This window comes from Scyliorhinus canicula, chromosome 1, assembly GCF_902713615.1.
Source record: "Scyliorhinus canicula chromosome 1, sScyCan1.1, whole genome shotgun sequence".
NCBI classification, from domain to species: domain Eukaryota; kingdom Metazoa; phylum Chordata; class Chondrichthyes; order Carcharhiniformes; family Scyliorhinidae; genus Scyliorhinus; species Scyliorhinus canicula.
Window position 1 is genome coordinate 183771999 of NC_052146.1, and position 23834 is coordinate 183795832.

The window sequence follows — 23834 nt, forward strand, 5'->3', positions numbered from 1 at the left end:
TTGAGCCAAAATTGGATCGGTCGAGTCCAAGGTCGGGGAGGGTATCAGCGGTGGCAAGGGAATTAAAGGGTTTATGGAGCGTATGGGGGGAGTGGACTCGTGGGGGTTTGGGAGGCCGAGGACAAATTAATTTTTGTTTTTCTTCCAGGTACATAAGGTGTACTCCCAAATCGACTATTTTGTGATGGACAGGATGGTGTTGGCAGGGGTGGTCGGTTAGGAGTACTCAGCGATTGTAGTTTTGGACCACATGTCGCTTTGGGGGGTCTTGCAGGTGAATTGGGATGGAGGGGAACAGCGCCCACAGTGGAGGTTGGACGTGGGGCTGTTGGCAGATGAGGAGGTTTGTGAGTGGGTGAAGGCTGCTATTTGGGGATATGTGGAGCTGAATGACATCGGTGAGGTTTTGCCCGCCACATTAAGGGAGGCACTGAAGGCAGTGGTAAGGTGTGAACTTTATTTCAATACGGGCACATAGAGACAAGACTGGGCAGGCGGAGATGGCGAGGTTAGTGGATGAGATTCTGCAGGTGGATAGCAGGTATTCGGAGGCCCCGAGATGGGGTTGTTGAGAGAGTGGCAGAAACTCCAGATGGAGTTTGGACTGATATCTACAGGTAAGGTGGTAGGGCAGTTGAGAAGGGCTAAGGGATCAGTCTATGAATACGGGGAAAAGGCGAGTAGGATGTTGGCACATCAATTGAAGAAGCAGGAGGCAGCGAGGGAGATCGGAAAGGTGAAGGATAGGAGGGGGGAAATGGTCTTGGACCGGGTGGGGGTGAATGGGGTGTTCGGGGACTTTTATAAGAGACTGTATGAGTCAGAACCTTCAGCCGGGGTGGAGGAATGAGGCATTTTTTGGATGAGTTGGAGTTCCCTAGGGTGGAGGAGACCTGGTGGCGAGATCGGGAGCCCCCATTGGGCTGGTGGTGGTGTTGGAGGATATGGTGGCGATGCAGATGGGAAAGGCCCCGGGCTCGGATGGGTTCCTGGTGGAATTCTATAAAACGTTTTTGGGGGTATTGGGGCCCCTGCTGGTAAGGGCATTCAATGAGGCGAGGAGTAAGGGGTGCTCCCCACTATGCTGTCGCAGGCCTGGATCTCCTTAATTTTAAACAGGGATAAGTATCCGGAGCAGTGTGGGTCTTACCGGCCAATTTAATTATTAACTGTGGATGCCAAGTTGTTGGTTTAGATCTTGGCCTCAAGGATTCAGGATTGTGTGCTGGGGGTGATAGGGGGGACCAGATGGGGTTTGTTAAGGGGAGGCATCTGTCAGCTAACATCAGGCTGTTGTTAAATGCTATAATGATGCCCCCGGAGGGAAGAAGTAGGGAGGTGGTTGTCGCCATGGATGCAGGGAAGGCCTTCGACCAGGTGAAGTGGGACTATTTGTGGGAGGTGCTGGGATGGTTTGGGTTTGGGCAGGGGTTTGTGGATTGGGTCTGGCTGTTATACCGGGCGCCGACAGCGAGTGTGCGAACAAACCAGGTAAGTTTGGAGTATTGCACCGGGGGACGAGGTAGGGATGCCCATTCTCCCCATTGGGAGGGATTGGCAGGGGATAGATCAGGGGAGGTGGAGCATAGGGTCTTGTTGTACGCGGACGATTTACTGCTCTATATATCAAATCCTGTGGAAATTATTGGGGGGATAATGGGCATATGAGAAGAATTTGGTCAGTTTTCGGGGTACAAATTAAATATGGGGAAGAGCGAGGTTTTTCCAATCCAAGCAAGGGGGCAGGAGAGGAGCTGGGGGAGTTGCCGTTTAGAGTAGTGGGGGTGAGCTTTTGTTATTTGGGCGCAGGGGTAGGAGCAGTTGCATAAACTGAATCTGGCTTGGTTGGTGGAACAGATAAAGAGGGATTTTAGGAGGTAGGACGTGCTCCCGCTGTCGCTGGTGGGACGCATGTAATCAGTGAAGATGACGTTTCTCCCGAGGTCCTTATTTGTTTTCCAGAATTTCACGATCTTCATTCCAAAGGCTTTTTTTAAGAGGGCGAATGCACTGATATCGGGGTTTGTTTGGGTGGGCAAAGCCCTGCGGGTGAAGAAGGTGCTGCTGAAGCGGGGTCGGCTGGAGCTGGAGCGTCTGGCTCTCCAAAACTTGATGAATTATTACTGGGCAGCAAATATAGCCATGGTCAGGAAGTGGGGAGTGGAGGAGGTGTCGGTAAAGGAGCAGATTGAGGCAACCTCCTGTAAGGACTTGAGTTTAGGGGCACTGTTGACGGTGCCTCTACCATTCTCGCCGGCCAGGTACTCCACAAGCCAGGTAGTGGTAGTGGCCCGAAGGGTGTGGGGACAATGACGGCAGCACCTGAGGCTAGAGGGGGCCTTGGTTTGGGCATCGATAAGCAGGAATCATAGGTTTCTTCCAGGTTGCTGGATGGGGGGTTTCGGGGGTGGAAATGGGTGAGAATTGAGAGGTTTGGGATTCCATTCGTGGGGGGCAGCTATCGAGCTTGGAGGGGTTGGTGGAGGAATTTGAGTTGCCCGCCGGGAATGGGTTCAGGTACGTACAGTGAGGGATTTTGCAGGAAGCAGGTGCCGACCTTTCCCCACCTGTTGCCCCATGGATTGCAGGAATAGGTGCTGTCAAAAACAGGGGTAGGTGAGGGTAATGTTTCGGAAATTTATAAGGAGTTGATGAACTAGGAGGGAGCCCCGATTGAGGTAGTGTAGTGTAAGTGGGAAGAAGAGTTAGGGAGGGATGTGGAGACTGGGCTGTGGGAGGAGGCGTTGAGGAGGGTAAACGCAACCTCATTGCGTGCTAGGCTTAGCCTTATTCAGTTCAAAGTGGTTCACAGGGTACACATGTCTGTGGCTAGGATGAGCAAGTTTTTTCAAGGGGCGGAGGAGAGATGCAAACAGTGTCTGGGTGGGCCCGTGAATCATGTCCACATCTTTTGGGCCTGTCCGAAACTTGGAGGATTCGGGCAGGGGTTTGCCGATGTTATGTCAGAGGTCTTGGGGGTGAAGGTGGTCCCGAGCCCAAAGACCCGGGAATCCAGGGTGTAAAAGAGATCGACATTTTGGCCTTTGCCTCCCTGGTAGCCCGGAGACGGATTTTATTGGAATGCCGGGACCTGGGGCCACCAAAACCAGAGGTTTGGGTGAACGACCTGGCAGAGTTCTTCAGGCTGGAGAAGATAAAGTTTGCCTTGAGAGGGTCTATGGAGGGGTTTACTGGAGATGGCAGCCATTCATCGACTTCTTTGAAAATAGTTAAGGGGCTGGTTTCTCCTTTTTTGGGACTAAGTCCCCACGGCATTGTGAAAAATGTGTTATTTTATGCCATGAAAACTGGTGTAAAAAGGCCACAGATTCACTGTTTTGCTGAGGGCTAGCAGGCAGCCGTCATACACCTCTTCTGAGTCAGAGGCCGCGCATGCGCACGGTGGTGGCCTGCAGGAGCTGCGCCATGCTCCATGGCACACTCAGCTGGCGGACCTGGACCGCCAAACTGGTGCCCCGAATCAGCCACTTACGCGCCCCGGACCGCCTGCCCACATTGCCCCCAGCCCCGAATGAAGCCCCCCTGCCCACCGATCGGCCCTGCCCCGACTGTGGCGGCCCCGGACTGAGTCCACAGCCGCCACGTGAAGATCCTGGACGGTGAGACCACACGAGTCCCACGCTGTCGGGAATTCGGCTGGTCAGCAACGGAGCAGCGCGGGGCGGGCCTCAGGCAATGGCCTGAGGCGGTGGATACTTGGCGTGGCGTACTCCACGAGTATGCTGATTTTCGGGGGGGGGCGGAGAATTTAAAAGTCAGCGCTGCTCCTGATTTCGGTGCCAAAACGGATCCCCTGCCCCCTCGCCGAACGCGATTTTGGTGTCGGGGAGCGGGGAATCCAGCCCAAGTTGTCAGCGGGGGAGGCGGGGGGGGGGGACGAGTTAAAAAAGGTCGGGGAGTTGGGGAGCGGGAGGTGGGACAATGGGGTTTTAGACATTTATTTGTTTTGAGTATTTGTATTCCTGTTTGCTTGCTATTTTAAATAATAAATAAATAATCTTTATTGCCACAAGTAGGCTTACATTAACAGTGCAATGAAGTTACTGTGAAAAGCCCCGAGTTGCCGCATTCCAGCGCCTGTTTGGATAAACAGAGGGAGAATTCAGAATTCTCAGCTGGTACAGGAATTGAACCCACACTGCTGGCCATGTTGTGCATCACAAACGAGTTGTCTAGCCTACTGAGCTAAACCAGCCTACAAAGGTTGTGTTTGATGTATATACAGAAATGCCTCAATAAAATGTTTTTCAAAAACAGTGAAAGGCAAAGAAATTTTGGGTGGGATCAACTGGTAGCATTGCGCCCAAAAATCAGCATGGCGCAACATGACCGGTGGATTCTGGGACCTGCTGTCCCCTTCTGCAGTATCACCTTCCTTATCCTGGCCACCTTCCCCTCCCAGACAAACGAAGAGATCAGCCTCTCCACCCCCTTGAAAAATGCTTCAGGCAAAAAAACCGGCAGGCACTGAAACAAAAACAAGAATTGCGATAAGATATTCATCTGCAACGACAGAAGGCGATTATCCCACCTCAACAAATCAGCCCTCCCTACGAAGTTAGAGAAATTGAACTTCTGAAGACCTGCCAATCCCGGGCCACCTGCACCCCCAGATACCTAAAGTGAGATGCTGCCAGACAGAATGGCAGCCCCCCCCCCCCCCCCAGCTCACACCCCTGTAGAGGAAACCACAAAGTACTCATTTTACCCCAAATCCAGCTTATATCCAGAGAATGTCCCAAATTTTTGAAGCAAGCCCATTATGTCCCCCATTGAGGAACCCAGCTCCGAAATAAATAACAAATCATCCGCATACAAGGACATCCTAAGCTCCATCCCCTCCCAGATCATCCATGTGAACATTACCATCACATGAGAACACCACAACCAGGTACACGGTACATACTCATGTGACTCGACCAACATTGTCTACCCCATATGTTGCAGGAAAGGGTGTACCAAGATACATTGGTGAGACCGTGGAGGTGCTACAACAACGGATGAATGGTCACCACGCAACAATTGCCAGGCAGGAGCGGTCCCGTCCAGTCAGGGAACACCTCAGGAGTCAAGGACATTCAGCCTCTGACCTTCAGGTAAACATTATCCAAGGTGGCTGGCAAGACACACAATGCAGAATTGCCGAGCGGCAACTGGTAGTCAAGTTCCGCACGCATGAGGACGGCCTCAACTGGGATCTCAGGTTCATGTCACATTACATGTAACCCCCACCATACTACCCGGGTTCATAAGATATAGGAGCAAAATTAGGCCATTCAGCTCATGAAGTCTGCCCCACCATTCTGTCATGGCTGGTATGTTCCTCATCTGTTGGCTACAATGCTACAGACCAAGAGATGGATTGCAAAATCAACCAGAGCATCTCCTCCCTAGAACACATGACCTCGGAGCAGAAGTAGGCAATTTAGCCTCCCGAGCCTAAACACCTTCAATGTTTGTTTCAAATCACTAGCTTTCGGAGCACTGCTCCTTCCTCAGGTGAATGAAGAGGTAGGTTCCAGAAACATATATATAGACAAAGCCAAAGATTCAAGACAATGCTTTGAATGCGAATGAACCAACCCCTTCATTCACCTGAGGAAGGTGCAGTGCTCTGAAAGCTAGTGATTTGAAACAAACCTGTTGGACTTTAACCTGGTGCTGTAAGACTTCTTACTGTGCTCACACCAGCATCTTCACAGCAAAGAAACTAAAATCAGTGGGTATTGAAGTGAATAAGTTAACAGATGTATCTGTATGAACGGCAATGACTGGCTTAAGGAACGGTACTACTTTACCCAACCTGTGACAAATATAGGAATGCAGGAAAAGATAAAAACAAAAGGAGAGAAATATAATGAGAAAAAAGGGGGAAGCGGAGTATAACGAAACATAAGGAAAACAAAGTCAATCTGTCTTTTAACTGTGAAACAGCCCCACAGAAGCAGGGCCACAAAAAATTAATTAAAACTCTGAGTGTTCCTCTCCACGGAAATCTTTAGTAAAAGGCGAAAGATTTATACGATCTGAAGAGAAACCAGAGTGTATTGAATATTGTATCCAGTTCCTGGCACCCAAGCGACGGTATACCTCTTTACCATTGTACTAACCCACTAACACCAACATTCAGAGAAAATATCCTACTACAAATCAGACATCCTAAGGAAGATAAACTGGAATATTTAATCTCAGTGAAAACCACTTTCACAATCTAAAATTCTATTGCTTTCCTTTTGCAAAGTACGTTGTAGAAGATTATGAGTATGTAAATGAGCTCTCGTGTGGGCTGAGTTTAATGACGTGTGCAACTCAAATTTGTACGTTTGCCCTCTGTGTGTTTGAAAATTCAGCCAGATTTAAATTATGCATTGGTGCAGTGAACTAACAGTATTTCAAATCATACAAGGATCATTAACACAATGCAGAGCAGCTTCAGAATTCAGAGCCGTGCATAGAAAGCAAATGTTGCGTTTAAATATATGCTATCATATTTATGTTTACATTTGACCATATGAGCTGCGTCAATGGTCATAATTTTAAAGATATAAATATCTTTCATTCCCTCATCATACAGTACAAATAGTATACGTACAGGAGTCATGAGTTTCTGTTGCAATCGGGGCGCTGGCAACAAATTTGCTAAAAGACTGCGAAAGTTTGCGCGTTACGCACAAACGCCGTCAAACGTTTAGGGCTGTCAATCAATTCTCCACCCGATTTTATCTCCACCCATAAAACTGCCTATGCCCCAAAGTTGCAGCGTGTTCTGTAAGAGTTTCCTGTGCTTGCTTAGAGGCACTCTTAGTTCAGGCTGCTTTAATTAAAGCAGGAAACAGTCATTTCGAAGTATTTTACTTCCACTTTTGCAGCACTTTAAAAAAAACACTGATCATCTCTGACACAAGCATTGTGTCTTCTGCTTATTTCAATGTATTTTATACAGTTCGTCACGTTAACAATTAAAACGATTCCCAGATTGCAGGTTCTTAAACATGCACGACTAATGTACATAAATGACGGAAATCAGTGAAACTTTTAAGTGCTTCAGGGGATCAGCATTCCCTTGGGCCCTGCCTGTGCTTTCTTTACTGAAGTAGGAAAATACCCAAAGCACAACAGTTACTTTTATATCAGTGAAACAACCAACGATATTTAAAATATTTCTGATGTGATATACATTTACAATATTCATAATTCAAATTAGCATGTAGAAACGCTTTTAAAATAACAAAAACAAAAAGTGCTGGAAAATCTCAGGGGGTCTGACAGCACATGCAGAGAGAGAACAGAGCTAACGTTTTGAGTCTGGATGAGGTTTCGTCAGACTCAGAGCTAGGGAGAACTGAAAATAGGATGAAAATTATACTGTTGTGGAGAGGCTGGTGGTGCAGTCGGACTGAATAGAAGGCTAGCCATAGATGGAGGCTGCGGAGAGATTGACAGGGTTGTCATAGACTGAAAGACAAAGGGAATGTAAATGGTGATCGTGGCTGAAAAGGGTGCTGATAGTGGCACATTAAGAGTGGCACATTCGTCAGACCTGCTGAGATTTTCCATTTGTTTCAAATTCCAGCATCCGAAGTAGCCTAGCTTTAAAATTAATTTGGTGCTCTATGTTGTTTAATGCTCCAGTGAAGTGACTTTGGATGTTTTACAATGTTAAATATAAGTTGCTGCTTTTCTCATAAGTTTAAAAATGACCTAATGTAGGTCTTTAGAATCTTGAAGATGTTTGGTAAGGTAGATGGGTGTGGGTTCCTTAAATCATCAATATCAGCTGACTTCCAGTGGCGGTTGTGGAGTGAGTGGCCTCACACAGGGCAGCTCTGGTTCAAAGGCGTTGGTTTGAGCTCTTTTTACCCAAAACTGGGTTTTTTTTCGACAGGATCATGTAGCTGAAGGTGTGGAGAAGTTCCCCCCGTGAGTGGCATGCCTCCTGGTTATCAGACCCGGCAAAAAAAATAAGGACCTGGCCAAGGAATTAGAGGAGACTGTGGCGCAGTAGCAATTGTGAAGATGGCAGAGGGGAAAGGGTTGTCACAAGTTGGAAAGCCCCAAATGGAGCAGTTGATGGCATTTATTAGAGATGAATCTGAGGGCGGCATGTGGCGCAGTAGTTATCACTTGGACTGCGGCGCGGAGGACCTGGGATGGTTTAGCTCAGTGGGCTAGACAGCTGGTTTGTGATACAGAACAAGGCCAGCAGCGTGGTTTCAATTCCCATACCAGCTGAGAATTCTTTGAATTCTCCCTCTTTGTACCCGAACAGGCGCCGGAATGTGGCAAAGGGTGACCTTTCACAGTAACTTCATTGCAGTGTTTTTTTTTATAAATGTTTTTATTCAGTTTTCATATTTTATATTGAACAAATTACAAATTGTTAGGAGAAAGAAAAAAGAAAAAAACAAACACGCAAAAATTAACATACATATTTACAGGTAAGCATCTTCGTAGTAGTAACTGCGCCCCCCCCCCCCCCCCAACATGTTTATTTAGTTTGGTTTTGGGCCTTAGCTAGCCATCGAACCCCCGTAACGAACCTGTAGCCCCCCCCCCCTCCCGCTACCTTCCCCCGACTATTCTTCCTCTTGTACATTGGCCACAAATAGGTCCCGGAACAGTTGCATGAATGGCTCCCACGTTCTGTGGAAGCCGTCGTCCGACCCTCGGATGGCAAATTTGATTTTCTCCATTTGGAGAGATTCCGAGAGGTCGGACAGCCAGTCCGCAGCTCTGGGCGGTGCTGCTGACCGCCAGCCAAACAGGATTCTACGGCGGGCGATCAGGGAGGCAAAGGCAAGGGCGTCTGCCCTCCTCCCCAGGAATAGATCTGGCTGTTCTGAAACCCCGAAGACCGCCACTATCGGGCATGGCTCCACCCTCACTCCCACCACTTTGGACATTACCTCGAAGAAGGCTGTCCAGTACTCCACGAGTCTGGGGCAAGACCAGAACATGTGGGCGTGGTTGGCCGGGCCTCTTTGGCACCGTTCACATCTGTCTTCCACCTCCGGGAAGAACCTACTCATACGGGTTCTTGTTAAGTGGGCTCTATGTACCACTTTTAGTTGCGTCAGGCTGAGCCTTGCGCACGTGGAGGTGGAGTTGACCCTATGCAGTGCTTCGCTCCAGAGTCCCCACCCGATCTCCATCCCCAGGTCGTCCTCCCATTTCCTCCTTGTTGCGTCCAGTACGGTGTCGTCCCTATCTACCAGTCGGTCATACATGTCACTACAGTTCCCTTTCTCTAGGATACTTGCGTCCAGTAGGTCTTCCAGTAGTGTCTGTCGTGGCGGTTGTGGGTACGTCCTTGTCTCCTTTCGTAGGAAGTTTTTGAGCTGCAGGTACCGTAGCTCGTTCCCCCCAGCTAGCTGAAATTTCTCTGTCAGTTCGTCCAGTGTTGCGATCCTGTCGTCCGTGTATAGGTCCCTGACTGTCAGTGTCCCCCCGTCCTGCCTCCACCTTTTGAAGGTGGCGTCGGTCAGTGCTGGTTTGAACCTATGGTTGTTGCAGATGGGAGCCCTGTTCGACATTTTGGTCAGGCCAAGTTGCTGCCGCAGTTGGTTCCAGGATTGGAGGGTGGCTGTCACCACTGGGCTGCTGGAGTGTTTTTTGGGTGGGGATGGGAGTGCTGCCGTGGCGAGGGCCCGGAGGGAGGTTCCCATGCAGGAGGCCTCCTCCGCACGCACCACTCAGCTTCTGGCTCCTGGATCCATCCCCTTACTCGCTCGGCTGTTGCTGCCCAGTGGTAGAATTGTAGATTCGGGAGGGCTAACCCTCCCCTGGTTTTTGTTTTTTGTAAGACCTTCTTTGGGATCCTAGCATTTTTACCCCCCCCATACGAACGCCATGATGAGTTTGTCCAGCGCTTTGAAAAAGGCCTTGGGGATGTAGATCGGAATGGATCTAAACAGGAAGAGGAACCTGGGCAGTACGTTCATTTTGATCGTCTGAACTCTCCCCGCGAGGGAGAGCGGGAGTGTGTTCCATCTTTGCAGGTCCTTTTTAACTTCCTCCGTCAGGCTGGTGAGGTTCCATTTGTGGATCCCTTTCCAGTCATGGGCTATTTGGATCCCCAGGTAGCGGAATTTATGTCAGGCTTGTTTGAACGGCAGCCCCTTTAGTGCTGCCCCCCCCCCCCCCCCCCCCCCCTTGCGGGTGTACTGGGAAGATCTCACTTTTGCTCATGTTGAGTTTGTAGCCCGAGAAGGCTCCAAACTCTTTCAGGAGCGCGATGATTCCGTCCATGCTGCTTTGTGGGTCCGAGATATAGAGGAGCAGATCATCCGCATAGAGTGAGACTCTGTGCTCTCTACCTCCCCTTCGGATCCCCCTCCAATTTTTTGCTGCCCTGACCGCGATTGCTAGCGGTTCAATTGCTAGTGCGAACAGCAGCGGGGACAGTGGGCATCCTTGTCTGGTGCCCCTGTGCAGCTGGAAGTATTGGGAGTTGGTATTGTTGGTCTGTACACTCGCCATGGGAGCGTTGTACAGGAGCTTTACCCAAGCGGTGAACCCTGTTCCAAGCCCGAACCGCTCCAGTACCTCTATGAGGTATTTCCACTCGACTCTGTCGAAGGCCTTTTCTGCGTCCAGGGAGACGATCACCTCTTGTGTTCTCTCCCCGGAGGGGGTCATTATCACGTTCAGCAGGCGCCTGATGTTCGCGGTCAGCTGTCTACCTTTGACAAAGCCCGTCTGGTCCTCTGTGACCACCTCAGGTACACAGTCTTCTAGCCTTTTGGCTAGGATTTTGGCCAGTATTTTGGCGTCTGCATTCAGCAGAGATATGGGTCTGTATGACCCACATTCCGTTGGGTCTTTGTCTTTCTTAGGTATCAGCGAAATTGAGGCCTGTGCTAACGTGGGTGGCAACGTGCCCCTAGCTAGCGAGTCTGTGAACATCTCCCGCAGGTGCGGGGCCAGCGCTGCCGCAAATTTTTTGTAGAAGTCCGCCGGGAATCCGTCCGGTCCCGGCGCCTTCCCCGCCTGCATGGAGCTAATGCTGTCCATGATCTCTCCCAGTGCTAGTGGTGCTTCCAGATCCCGTTTTCTGCCCTCTCCCACAACTGGTATGTTCAGTCCGTCAAGAAACCGGTTCATCCCAGCCTTCCCCGTTGGGGGCTCTGAGGTGTACAGCTCTTGGTAGAAGGCCTTGAAGGTTTTGTTAATCCTCTCTGGTTCTGTTTCCAACGTGCCTCTGGTATCTCTGATTTGCGCAATTTCTCTGCTGGCTGCCTGCTTTCTCAGCTGGTGGGCCAACAGGCGGCTGGCTTTGTCTCCGTGTTCGTATAGGGCCCCGCGTGCCTGGCGGAGTTGGTGTACTGCTTTCCTGGTGGAGAGCAGGTCAAAGTTCCTTTGTAATTCTTTTCTCTCCGCCAGGAGTTCTACAGTCGGGGCCTCGGAGTATTTATGGTCTACCTCCAGTATGGAGTCGACCAGCTTCTGCCTAGCCACCCTTTCCTCCCTATCTCTTTGCGCTTTGTAGGCTATGATTTCCCCTCTTAGTACGGCCTTAAGCGCTTCCCAGAACGTGGAGGGTGAGACGTCCCCGTTTTGGTTGATCTCAGTGTACTCCGCTATGGCCTGCGCTATCCTTTCGTTGAAGGCCTTGTCAGCTAGTAAGGCACCGTCCAACCTCCATTTGGGGCGCTGGGCCCTTCCCGTCTCTAGCCGCACATCCATGTAGTGTGGAGCGTGGTCTGATATCACAATTGCGGAGTATTCCACCTTGTCTATCTCTGGAAGCACCGTTTTCCCCACCACAAAGAAGTCAATTCTGGTGTACACGTTGTGTACTGGGGAGAAGAAAGAGAATTCTTTCTCCCCCGGGTGGGCGAATCTCCAGGGGTCTACTGCTCCCATCTGCTCCATATAGTGGCTGAGTTCCCTTGCCATGTTTGAGGTTCTCCCCGTTCTGGGGTTTGATCTGTCCGTCGTTGGGTCCTGTACACAGTTGAAGTCCCCCCCCATGATTAGTCGGTGCGTCGCTATGTCCGGGATTTCTGCCATGGTCTTTTGGATGAAGCTCGTGTCGTCCCAGTTGGGCGCGTACACGTTAACTAGAACTACCGGCGCCCCATCCAGGGCCCCGCTGACCATGACATACCGTCCCCCTGGGTCCGTAACCGTCTTTGTCGCCCTAAACATTGTCCTCTTGCCAATCAGGATCGCCACCCCCCTGGCCCTTGCCCCATAACAGGAATGATAGGTTTGTCCCACCCAGCCCTTTCTTACCCGCAGTTGGTCCTGCTCCCTCAAGTGCGTCTCTTGGAGGAAGACTATGTCGGCCCTCATGTTTCTAAGGTGGGTGAGGACTCTAGATCTCTTCACTGGGCCGTTAAGTCCCCTTACGTTCCAGGTGACTATTCTGGTGGGGGGCTTCTGCCCCCTTGCTCCTGTGGGGTTAACCATATTTGTCCGGTGGACGCGCCCCTGCCCTCTGGGGTTTCCCTTTGTTAGGGGGCCGTCCAGGATGTCCACTATCACTGCTCTCCCCATGCGGTCGGGTCCCTGCGCTCCGGGGTTCCCCCTTGTCCCGGGGACACCCGCCATGGCCGTCCACTGTGTGTCCGCCACGCGGGTAGTCCCCTGCACTCCGGGGGGCCCCTTCACCCACAGACAGTACTGGGTGGGTGCTTGCAGCAGTTCCCTGTTTCGAGCCCTTGTCTGTGGCACTTTGTGGCCCTATTCCCTTACTGGCCTCCTTTGTCCCTTCGTCCCTGCATTTCCCCTCCCTGGTCTCTCGCCCCCCGAGTGCCCCCCCCCCCCCGCTCTATCCCTTTCGGGGATACCCCTGTATACCCCTCCATTGCCCCTCTCTCCCCCATTCCTGTCCCCATTTGCTCTCCCACCTTTGATGGGTGATCCCCCCCCTCCCCTGCCTGGCGCCTTCCCCCCTGTTGGGGGTGCGCTGCGGCCCTGCTCTGTTGCGCGCCCCCTTCGCTAGCTTTCCTGCTAGCACGGTGGCTCCCCTCTCGGAGGTTGCTGTCCCGCTTCCCCTCTCCCCTCTCCAGTACTCCCGTTCCCTCGTGCCGGGGCCTGGCCTCCCACCTGGAGCGGGCCCTTGGGCATTGGGTTGTTTTTCGTTCTAGGTGTTCCTGCCAGGGGGGAGGGGGCTGGCTTTGCCTCGCCCCTCCCCACCCCCCCGTCGGCATGACGTATCTCCTTGCCATGGGCCCCTCGTCCCTACTTCCCATTTATTTTTTCCAGCCCGTGCTCCTCGATGAATCTATTCGCCTCGGCAGGGGCTGTAAAGAAATATTCCTTGTGTTGGTATGTGACCCAGAGTTTTGCTGGGTACAGCATACCAAAACGTACTTTGTTCTTATAGAGAGCTGCTTTCGCTCTGTTGAACTCCGCCCGTCTCTTAGCTATGTCCGCTCCGAAATCCTCGTAGATTCGGATGGCGTGCCCGTCCCAATTGCAGGCTCTATTCTCCTTGGCCCAGCGCAGGATTGTCTCCCTATCCCGGTACCGGTGCAGTCTGGCTATAACTGCTCTCGGTTTTTCCCCTTCCTTGGGCTTCGGGCGCAGTGACCGATGAGCTCTGTCCATTTCCGGTGGGGTGGGAAAAGTTTCCCGCCCCACTAAGGAGCCCAGCATCGCAGCCACGAATGTTGTGGGATTTCTACCCTCTATCCCCTCTGGCAGGCCCACTATCTTAATATTTTGCCTTCTCGAGCTGATCTCCTGGTCGTCTACCCTGCCCTTCAGGCTCCCCTGTGTTGCCCTCAGTTTCACCATTCCCCTCTCCAGGGATATGCCCCGGTCGCTGGCGTCAGTCGCTGCCTTCTCCAGCTCTTTAATGGTTGCCCCCTGGGCTTCCAGTATCTTCCCTTGGGCATCCACTTTCTTCTCCAGTCTGGTCAGAACCTGCTGCACCCCTGACATGGCCCTGGTCACTGCTGCCTGTGCGTCTGCTTTTAACTCTGCCTTGATTGCCTGCAGCTGCTCCCTCACCACCTCGGCAAAGGCTTCCTTCCAATTCACGCCCCCCTCTAACCCCAGGGGAGAGGTTGCCCGCCCGTCCAGCTCTTCTGGATGCGGCGAAACATTCTTCCCGCCGCTTCGCGTGTTGACTCGTTCGCCCGAGCTGGCTTGCCCTTTGCCCCGTCTACTTCCGGTGCCCCCTTTCTCTTGGTTCCCTTCTGGCATTTTTTTCTCCCCCTTCCCCTTCATCTTTTCTTCTCTCCTTGTTCTTCTTTTCCCCCTTTTCCGCACCCTATTTTTATTTTATTTATTATTATATATCTATATATATATATATATATATATATTTTTTTTTTTTTTTTTTTTTTTAAATTTATTTCCCCTACCCCTTTTCTCTTTACCAGTTTTCTTTTGGGTTGAACAGAAATACAAGTCTCTTTTTTTCTTTTGTCTTCTCTCCCCACTCAACCAGGAGAGAGAGAGAGAGAGAGTCCCTTTGTCTCTTTGTCCTTGCCACGTGGTGGTCACTGCAGTTGGGGGGGGGGGGGGCGAGTGGGCCGGTGGTCGCTGCCGGTTGGGGGGGGGGGGGTGTCCCCGCTGCTGGCTTGGGGGGGGGTGTCCCCGCTGCTGGCTTGGGGGGGGGGGGTGTCCCCGCTGCTTTGGGGGGGGGGGTGTCCCCGCTGCTTGTGGGGGGGGGGTGTCCCCGCTGCTTGTGGGGGGGGGGGTGTCCCCGCTGCTTGTGGGGGGGGTGTCCCCGCTGCTTGTGGGGGGGTGTCCCCTCTGCTTGTGGGGGGGGGGTGCCCCGCTGCTGGCTGGAGGGGGGTGGGGGGGTGTCCCCGCTGCTGGCTGGGGTGGGGGGGGGGGAGAGAGAAGAGGGGCCGCCGCCGCCGCACCGCTCCTGGCCCGCGTGGGGGGGGGGGAAGAGAAGAGGGGCCGCCGCCGCCGCACCGCTCCTGGCCCGCGTGGGGGGGGGGGGAGGGAGAGAAGAGGGGCCGCCGCCGCCGCACCGCTCCTGGCCCGCGTGGGGGGGGGGGGGAAAGAGAAGAGGGGCCGCCGCCGCTGCACCGCTCCTGGCCCGCGTGGGGGGGGGGGGGAAGAGAAGAGGGGCCGCCGCCGCCGCACCGCTCCTGGCCCGCGTGGGGGGGGGGGGGGGGAGAGAAGAGGGGCCGCCGCCGCCGCACCGCTCCTGGCCCGCGTGGGGGGGGGGGGAAGAGAAGAGGGGCCGCCGCCGCTGCACCGCTCCTGGCCCGCGTGGGGGGGGGGGGGGGGAGAGAAGAGGGGCCGCCGCCGCCGCACCGCTCCTGGCCCGCGTGGGGGGGGGGGGGGGGAGAGAAGAGGGGCCGCCGCCGCCGCACCGCTCCTGGCCCGCGTGGGGGGGGGGGGGGGAAGAGAAGAGGGGCCGCCGCCGCTGCACCGCTCCTGGCCCGCGTGGGGGGGGGGGGGAAGAGAAGAGGGGCCGCCGCCGCCGCACCACTCCTGGCCCGCGTGGGGGGGGGGGGGGGAGGGAGAGGGGTTGGACCTGCTGCTGTTGGGCCCCCCAGTCGCTGCCTCTCCTCTGCCGTCGCCGCTCCGCTGCCGCTCCTCCGCTCCGGCTCCTCCGCTGCCGCGCTCCGGCTCCTCCGCTGCCGTCCTCCGGCTCCTCCGCTGCCGCGCTCCGGCTCCTCCGGCTCCTCCGCTGCCGCGCTCCGGCTCCTCCGCTGCCGCGCTCCGGCTCCTCCGGCTTCTCCGCAGCCGCGCTCCGGCTCCTCCGCTGCCGCGCTCCGGCTCCTCCGGCTCCTCCGCTGCCGCGCTCCGGCTCCTCCGCTGCCGCGCTCCGGCTCCTCCGGCTCCTCCGCTGCCGCGCTCCGGCTCCTCTTCCGCCGTCCGGCCTGTCGGGGGGGGGGGGGGGGGGGTGTTCTCCTTGTTTGGCGCTTGCGGGAGCCCCTCTCCCTGCGACCTCCTTGCTCGCCGCCCGGAAGTCGAAATCCACCATTGCAGTGTTAATGAAAGCCTACTTATCACAATAAAAATTATTTATTTTATCAGTTGATTATGGGAGGTGATTTTAACTGCGTGCTGGAACCGAGGGTGGATAGGTCAATGGGAAGGCTGAGGATGGTGAAGGAGTTGGGAGGGTTTATGGAACAGATGGGAATGATGGATCTGTGGAGGTTTAGGAACTCGGGGAAGAGGGAGTACTACTTCTTCTCGTATGTGTACAAGGTATACTCCAGAATTGACGTCTTTTGTAGTGAGCCGAGTGGTGTTGGTAGGAGTGATTAGGACGGAATAGACAGGAATCATGATCTCAGATCATTCGCCGTGCTGGTTGAAGGTTAGACTTAGCTCGAGACAGGAGCAGAGGCCGGGATGGAGGTTGAATACAGTATGTTGACAATCCAACCAGGTAGGGGCCATACTAGATTTGGTTTTGGGAAATGAGCCAGGCCAGGTAATTGATATTTCAATGAGGGAGCATTTAGGGCTTAGTGACCATAATTCCATAAGATTTCAAGTAGTCATGGATAAGGACAAGTGTGGCCCACAGGTGAGGGTGCTTAATTGGGCAAGGGCCAATTACGTCCAAATTAGACAGGAACTCGGGGAATATGGACTGGGACCGTCTATTTGTGGGCAAATCCCTGTCTGACATGTGGGAGGCTTTCAAAGGCCAGTTGATTGAAGTACAGGACAGGCATGTCCCTGCAAAAATGAAGGGTAGAAATGGCAGGATACGGGCACCATGGATGACAAGGGAAATTGTAAGCTTAGTCAAAAGGAAGCATACGACAGGTCTAGGCATCGAAACATGACAAAGTCCTTGAGGAGTACAGTGAAAGTAGGAAGGAACTTTAATGTGGAATTAGGAGGGCTAAACAGAAATTAAATGTCTTTAGCTAACATGGTCAAGGAGATTCCCAAGGCTTTTTATGCATATATTAGGAGCAAGAGGGTTAGTAAGAGACAGAGTAGGCCCACTTAAGGCCAATGGAGGAAAGTTAAGCGGGGACCCACAGAAAGTGGGTGAAATCCTTAATGAATATTTTGTGTCGGTATTGACCAGGGAGAAGGAAATGACGGATGTTGAGGTCAGGGATAGGTGTGTGAACTCTCTTGAGAACATATCAAAGAGGAAGTGCTGAGTATGCTAAATTGCATTAAGGTAGACATGTCCCCGGAACTGGATGGGATCTATCCCAGGTTACTGCAGGAGGCAAGGGGAGAAATAGCTGGGGTCTTAACAGTGATCTTCACATCTTCTTTGATGACAGGCGAGGTTCCAGAGGACTGGAGAATAGCCAATGTTATTCCCTAGTTTAAGATAGGAAGCAGGGACAATCCAGCAAATTATAGCCCAGTGAGCCTGATATCAGTGGTGGGGAAGCTTTTGGAAAAGATACAGAGGTACAGGATGTATGCAGATTTGGAGGAAAATGGACTAGTTAGTGACAGGCAGCATGGTTTTGTACGGGGAAGGTCATATCTCACCAACTTGATTGAGTTTTTTCAAGAGGTGACAAAGAAAATTTATGAGGGAAGGGCTGTGGATGTAATTGATATGGACTTTAGTAAGGCGTTTGACAAGGTCCCACATGGCAGACTGGTACAAAAATTAAAATCACATGGGATTCGGGGTGGGCTGGCTAGATGGATACAGAACTGGCTTGGTTACAAAAGACAGAGAATAGCAGTGGAAGGGTGTTTTTCTGAATGGAGATCTGTAGTTTGTGGTGTTCCGCAGGGATCAGTGCTAGGACCTTTGTTGTTTGTAATATATATAAATGATCTGGAGGAAAATGTGGGTGGTCTGATTAGTAAGTTTGCGGATGACACAAAGATTGGCGGAGTTGTTGATAGTGCCGAGGATTGTCAGAGGATACAACAGGATATAGATAGATTGGAGACTTGGGCACAGAAATGGCAGATGGAGTTTAATCCAGACAAATGTGAGTGTTCCATTTTGAAGGATCAAATTTAGGTATGAATTATGCTGTAAATGGCAGAACCCTTAGGAACATTAACATACAGAGGGATCTGAGGCCGGTGTCTTGGCCTTCACCTAGAACATAGAACAGTACAGCACAGAACAGGCCCTTCGGCCCTCAATGTTGTGCCGAGTCATGATCACCCTACTCAAACCCACGTATCCACCCTATACCCGTAACCCAACAACCCCCCCCTTAACCTTACTTTTATTAGGACACTACGGGCAATTTAGCATGGCCAATCCACCTAACCCGCACATCTTTGGACTGTGGGAGGAAACCGGAGCACCCGGAGGAAACCCACGCACACAGGGGGAGGACGTGCAGACTCCACACAGACAGTGACCCATCCGGGAATCGAACCTGGGACCCTGGAGCTGTGAAGCATTTATGCTAACCACCATGCTACCCTGCTGCCCCTGAAACAGGGTTTATGTAGGCTATTGCAGAAAATACCTATCTGATAGCAGAGCGGCAAATTTTGCAGGAGTGGCGGTTGGCATAGCTACCGGGGGTAGCGGCTTGGTTGGGGGATTTGTACGACTTCCTGTGGTTGGAGAAGACAAAGTATGAGTTAAGGGGCTCTTCAGGGGGGTTTGAGGAAAGGTGGGCGTTGTTGGTGACCGTGTTTGAGGGACTGTTCATTGTGAGGGAAGGGTGAAAAAGGTGAAAAATCTGAACAGACGATATAGATGATTGTTGGAAAGTATGTTTCCCAGGGTGTTTATTCGCTGTAACAAGTTTTGATACATGCTTGTAATAAAATAATTTCTTTTTAAATACAGAGGGATCTGGGCGTGCAGGTCCACAGTTCCCTAAAAGTAGCAACACAGGTGGCCATTAAGAAGGCATTATTAGGAAGGCATATTAGGAAAGCAGTTGATGTGGTGTATATGGATTTCAGTAAAGCGTTTGATAAGGTTCCCCACGGTAGGCTATTGCAGAAAATACAGAGGCATGGGATTCAGGGTGATTTAGCAGTTTGGATCAGAAATTGGCTAGCTGATAGAAGACAAAGAGTGGTGGTTGATGGGAAATGCTCTGACTGGTGTCCAGTTACTAGTGGTGTGCCACAAGGATCTGTTTTGGGGCCGTTGCTGTTTGTCATTTTTATAAATGACCTGGAGGAGGGCGTAGAAGGATGGGTGAGTAAATTTGCAGATGACACTAAAGTCGGTAGAGTTGTGGACAGTGCAGAAGGATGTTACAAGTTACAGAGGGACATAGATAAGCTGCAGAGCTGGGCTGACAGGTGGCAAATGGAGTTTAATGCAGAAAAGTGTGAGGTGATTCATTTGGGAAGGAATAACAGGAAGGCAGAGTACTGCGCTAATGGTAAGATTCTTGGTAGTGTGGACGAGCAGAGAGATCTCGGTGTCCATGTCCATAGATCCCTGAAAGTTGCCATCCAGGTTGAGAGGGTTGTTAAGAAGGTGTACGGTGTGTTAGCTTTTATTGGCAGAGGAATTGAGTTTTGGAGCCATGAGGTCATGTTGCAGTTGTACAAAACTCTGGTGCAGCCGCATTTGGAGTATTGTGTGCAGTTCTGGTCGCCACATTATAGGAAGGATGTGGAAGCATTGGAAAGGGTACAGAGGAGATTTACAAGAATGTTACCTGGTATGGAGGGAAGATCATATGAGGAAAGGCTGAAGGACTTGAGGCTGTTTTCGTTAGAGAGAAGAAGGTTAAGAGGGGACTTAATTGAGGCATACAAGATGATCAGAGGATTAGATAGGGTGGACATCAAGAGCCTTTTTCCTCGGATGGTGATGTCCAGCACGAGGGGACATCGCTTTAAATTGAGGGGAGGTAGATATAGGACAGATGTCAGAGGTAGGTTCTTTACTCAGAGAGTATTAAGGGCGTGGAATGCCCTGCCTGCAACAGTAGTGGACTCGCCAACACTAAACGCATTCAAATGGTCATTGGATAGGCATATGGACGATAAGGGAATAGTGTAGAGGGACTTTAGAAGGGTTTCACAGGACGGTGCAACATCGTGGGCCGAAGGGCCTGTACTGCGCTGTAATGTTCTATGTTCTATATGGCATGCTTGCATTCATCAGCTGGGGCATTGAGTACAAGAGTTGGGAAATCATGTTGCAGCTGTATGAAACCTTGGTTAGGCTGCATTTGGAATATTGCATGCAGTTCTGGTCACCACATTATCAGAAGGACAAAGAAACATTGGAGAGAATGCAAAGAAGGTTCACCAGGATGTTGCCTGGTCTCGAGGGTGTTGGCTGTGAGGAGTGATTGAATAAACTAGGATTGTTTTCACTTGAAAGACGGAGGCTGAGGGGAAACCTGATAGTGGTCTACAAAATTATGAAAGGCATAGACAGGGTGGACATTCAGAGGCTTTTTCCATGGGTGGAAGTGTCAATTACAAGGGGGCACAGGTTCAATGTGAGAGGAGGAAAGTTTAAGGGTGATGCACAGGGTAAGGTTTTCACGCAGTGAGTGGTGGGTGCCTGGAACACGCTGCCAGAGGATGTGGTGGAAGCAGGCACATTAGCAACTTGTAAGAGGCATCTGGATGGATACATGTATAGGGAGGAAATAGAGGGATATGGACTAAGTAAGGCATAAGTTGTTTTTTAGTTAGGGCATCATGATCAACACAGGCCTGGAGGGCTGAAGGGCCTGGTCTTGTGCTGTACTTGTCTTTGTTCTTTGAATTCAGGGCTTTTGGCGGACAAGGGTGTCTGTGAGAAGGTGCGGTTGGTGATCAGAGATTCTGTGGAGCTGAATCAGCATAAGAAGGTGGCGGCGGCCATCCTGTACAGACGTTCATCTCTAATGGCAAAGAATTTGCGGGGCTCGTGAGGAAGCTTCCATGAGGATTCTGGCCAGCCTCAGAAGACAACGTTGTGCAGTTGTCTGCATCTGATATCCATCTGTAAGGCCTGTTTGAGTTCCTGAATTTGACAAGAGGACACCAACTTTATTGCCATAATGGGCTGGATTCTCAGTTTCTGAGCCTAAGTGCTGACGACAACGCAGAATCCGTGGACTTTTACGACAGAAAAACTGGCGCCACACCTGGACCGATTCCGCTACCGCTGAGGGGCTAGCATCAGTGCTGTTTGGAACACAATCGATTCCAATGAAAAATGGTGTGGGATTCACCTGGTCCGTGATCGACACGCGGGAGGCTGACAATCTGCAGCCGCACATACACATTACACTTCCTACACTCACTTATCCCACGCAAAAAAATGGGACTGGTTGTGCTGGAGTGCGCCCATACAGCTGATGGGTCAGCTGGGACCAGAGGGCACCCAGGTGGTCACCTATATGACCCGTGGCACTAACTGTTAGCTGTGTGCACAGCTGCATGGCTGCCATGCCAACTGCAGCAATGGTGTTCCATGCCCGTCTACCCTGACCCCACAGCCCACCTCCTGGTTACCCCCCACTACTCCTCCCGGCTCTGGCAGAAGACCCACAGCCAGCGGCACATCTGTCAGCAACCTATGGCGATGTTGGACACATTCTGTACACCCTCTCTCTGCCTCAGCAGCCGCCATGCCGTTTTCACGAGTTTTAAAAGCACAAGTGAAAAATGCCATCGGAACCCGGCCTATCGGAGGCAGAGAATGACGGAGGCCCCGGAGAATACCGGGTCGGGCCCGCTAATGGCATGCAAATGCATTGACACTGCTTTCGAAGTGAAAGAGAATCACGATTTGGCATCAAATCAGTGCCTGCCATGATTTTGGCGTTGGACGCTATTCTCCGTCATATCCCATTTAGCCGTCAGCTATCGGAGAATCCCGCCCCCTATTTTTGTCTTCCTCACGATCCTCCTGACCTGCGGTGGGTGTCATGTGAGAGTACCTTTAAGAAACGGGTGTTTAAGAAATGTACCTTTAAGAAATGTAGCTGCTCATGTTACTGGAGTGATGTCAGAGTGTGGGTGGAGCTGAGCTCTACTTCTGCATTTTTGTTTCAGTTTGAGAAAAAGCTTGGGTGTCTGTGTTTTTTCAGTGAGCTGCATCTGAAGTAGAGCTGCACTGTTGATCTCTGCCATCCAGACTATCTATGGATCATTTGGTGAACTCAGAATTGTAAAAGGTCTCAGTATTGAATGTAAACTTAATGTGCTCCTGTTTGAAGGTTTGTTAAGTCTTTTGGATGTTAAAAGGACAGCTTACAAGATTACTTAGTGTTGTAGTCTTTGGGGTTGTATTTGAGTTAATGGTTGCTTAGATGTTCACTGTTTGTTTTAAAACGGTTAACTTACATTCATAGAATAAACATTGTTTTGTTTTTAAAAATACCTGTCCTCTTCTGCTGTACCACACCGGTAGAGTGGGCCGTGTGCTCCCCATACCACAATCTATTAAAATTTGTGGGTCAGATGAACTCCATGATGCACTTTGGGGTTCTCTAAACCCTGACCCATAACAATTGGGGACTCGAGGGGGATAAAAGTGTATCTATTGGATTGGCCTCGTGAACTTAAAGACAGTGAGGGGTGAGCATATTGTGGTTGCTTTTCAGGTGTGATATTCTAGTTTAAGTGGGGAGTGTGTTGTGGACAATGGCTCTTTTAGAGGCTCAGAAGTTTTTGGGTGTGGAGACGGTCACACGCAGTACCTTATGGACAGAGACTAAAAGCAGACTGTTAGATTTGGCAAAAACATTGCAGTTAACAGTTACTGACAAACTGCGAAAAGATGAGGTAATTATGGCGGTGGCTAAGCATTTAAAGTTGACTGAGATACAGTCTGACCCATTAGAAATGGAAAAGATCCAGTCGCAGATTAAGCAACTTGAACATGAAAAAGAATTAAAGCAGCTTGAATATGTAATGAGGGGAAAAGAGAGAGAAAGGGAGATACAGATCGGGGGGGAAGAAAAGGAGAAGAAAGAAACAAAGAAAGAATAGCCCTAGCAGAACAAAAAGAAAGAGATAGAGAGGAATGGGAAAAAGAGAGTTTGAACTTCAGAAAATGGCTATGAAACATAACAGTCAGTTAAAATTGGCAGACGTAAAGGGAAATGTACAGTTGGATGATAGTGATGAGGATAGTGAGAAAGAGCGTCAAAGTCGAATGATTGGTGGGGATCTATTTAAATATGTCCAAGCATTGCCAAGGTTTGACGAGAAGGAGGTAGAAGCCTTTTTCATTTCATTTGAGAAGGTAACTAAACAAATGAAATGGCCACAGGACATGTGGGTATTACTGATTCAAACAAAGATGGTAGGTAGGGCTAGTGAAGTGTTTGCATCATTACCGGAAGAGGTATCTCACACGTATGAGGATGTGAAAAAAATCATTCTTAGGTGGATATGAACAAGCCTGATGCCTACAGACAAAGGTTTAGAAATTTAAGGAAAGAATTTGGTCAAACATACATGGAGCTTGAAAGGCTCAAACAGAGTAATTTTGATAGGTGGATAAGGGTTTTGAAAATAGACCAAACGTATGAAGCTCTCAGAGAAATTATACTTTTGGAGGAGTTTAAAAATTCAATTCCTGATGTAGTGAGAACTCATGTGGCAGAGCAGAGGGTTAAAACTGCAAGATTAGCAGCAGAAATGGCAGATGATTAAGAATGAGTTCATAAATCAAAGCTTGGTTTCCAACATCAGTTTCAGCCTGTGAGGGATAGAAACTGGGGACATGAGAAATACTCAAGTGGTAAAAGTAAAGGTGATCTGATGGGAGATAATAAGGAGTGTGTACCTCAGATTTAAAAAGAAATCCAGGAGGGTGGAAAAGACATGCAAAGTTTCAAATATTTTCACTGTAATAAAGTAGGCCATGTAAAGTTGCAGTGTTGGTGGTTGAAGAAAAGCACTGGAAAGGCTGATGTGGTAAAACAGGATAAGACAGTGGGGTTTGTTAAAATGGTAAAGGAAAGCCCAAGGAAAACAAAGGAGGTGCAGAAGATTATACA

General features: G+C 50.9%; 1 protein-coding gene and 1 non-coding gene across 7 annotated transcripts in view; both read right to left on the minus strand.

Annotated features, from left to right (window-relative positions):
* LOC119970022 (cyclin-dependent kinase-like 4) overlaps window positions 1-23834 on the minus strand; it is a 226165-nt gene that overhangs the window by 152566 nt on the left and 49765 nt on the right. The window contains exon 1 of one of the 6 annotated variants that reach the window (XM_038803994.1): window positions 6614-6679. The exons of 4 other annotated variants lie outside the window; for them this stretch is intronic. In XM_038803994.1, coding sequence (XP_038659922.1) covers window positions 6614-6622 — 9 coding nt within the window. In that variant the 5' untranslated portion in view covers window positions 6623-6679. Of the gene's footprint in view, window positions 1-6613; window positions 6680-23834 lie in introns of those variants that run through there. One more of the 6 variants, XM_038804005.1, reaches the window with a different exon arrangement.
* On the minus strand, window positions 5955-6067 carry LOC119978397. The gene has a single exon (XR_005463436.1). It is a non-coding gene; the product is annotated as a U5 spliceosomal RNA (small nuclear RNA).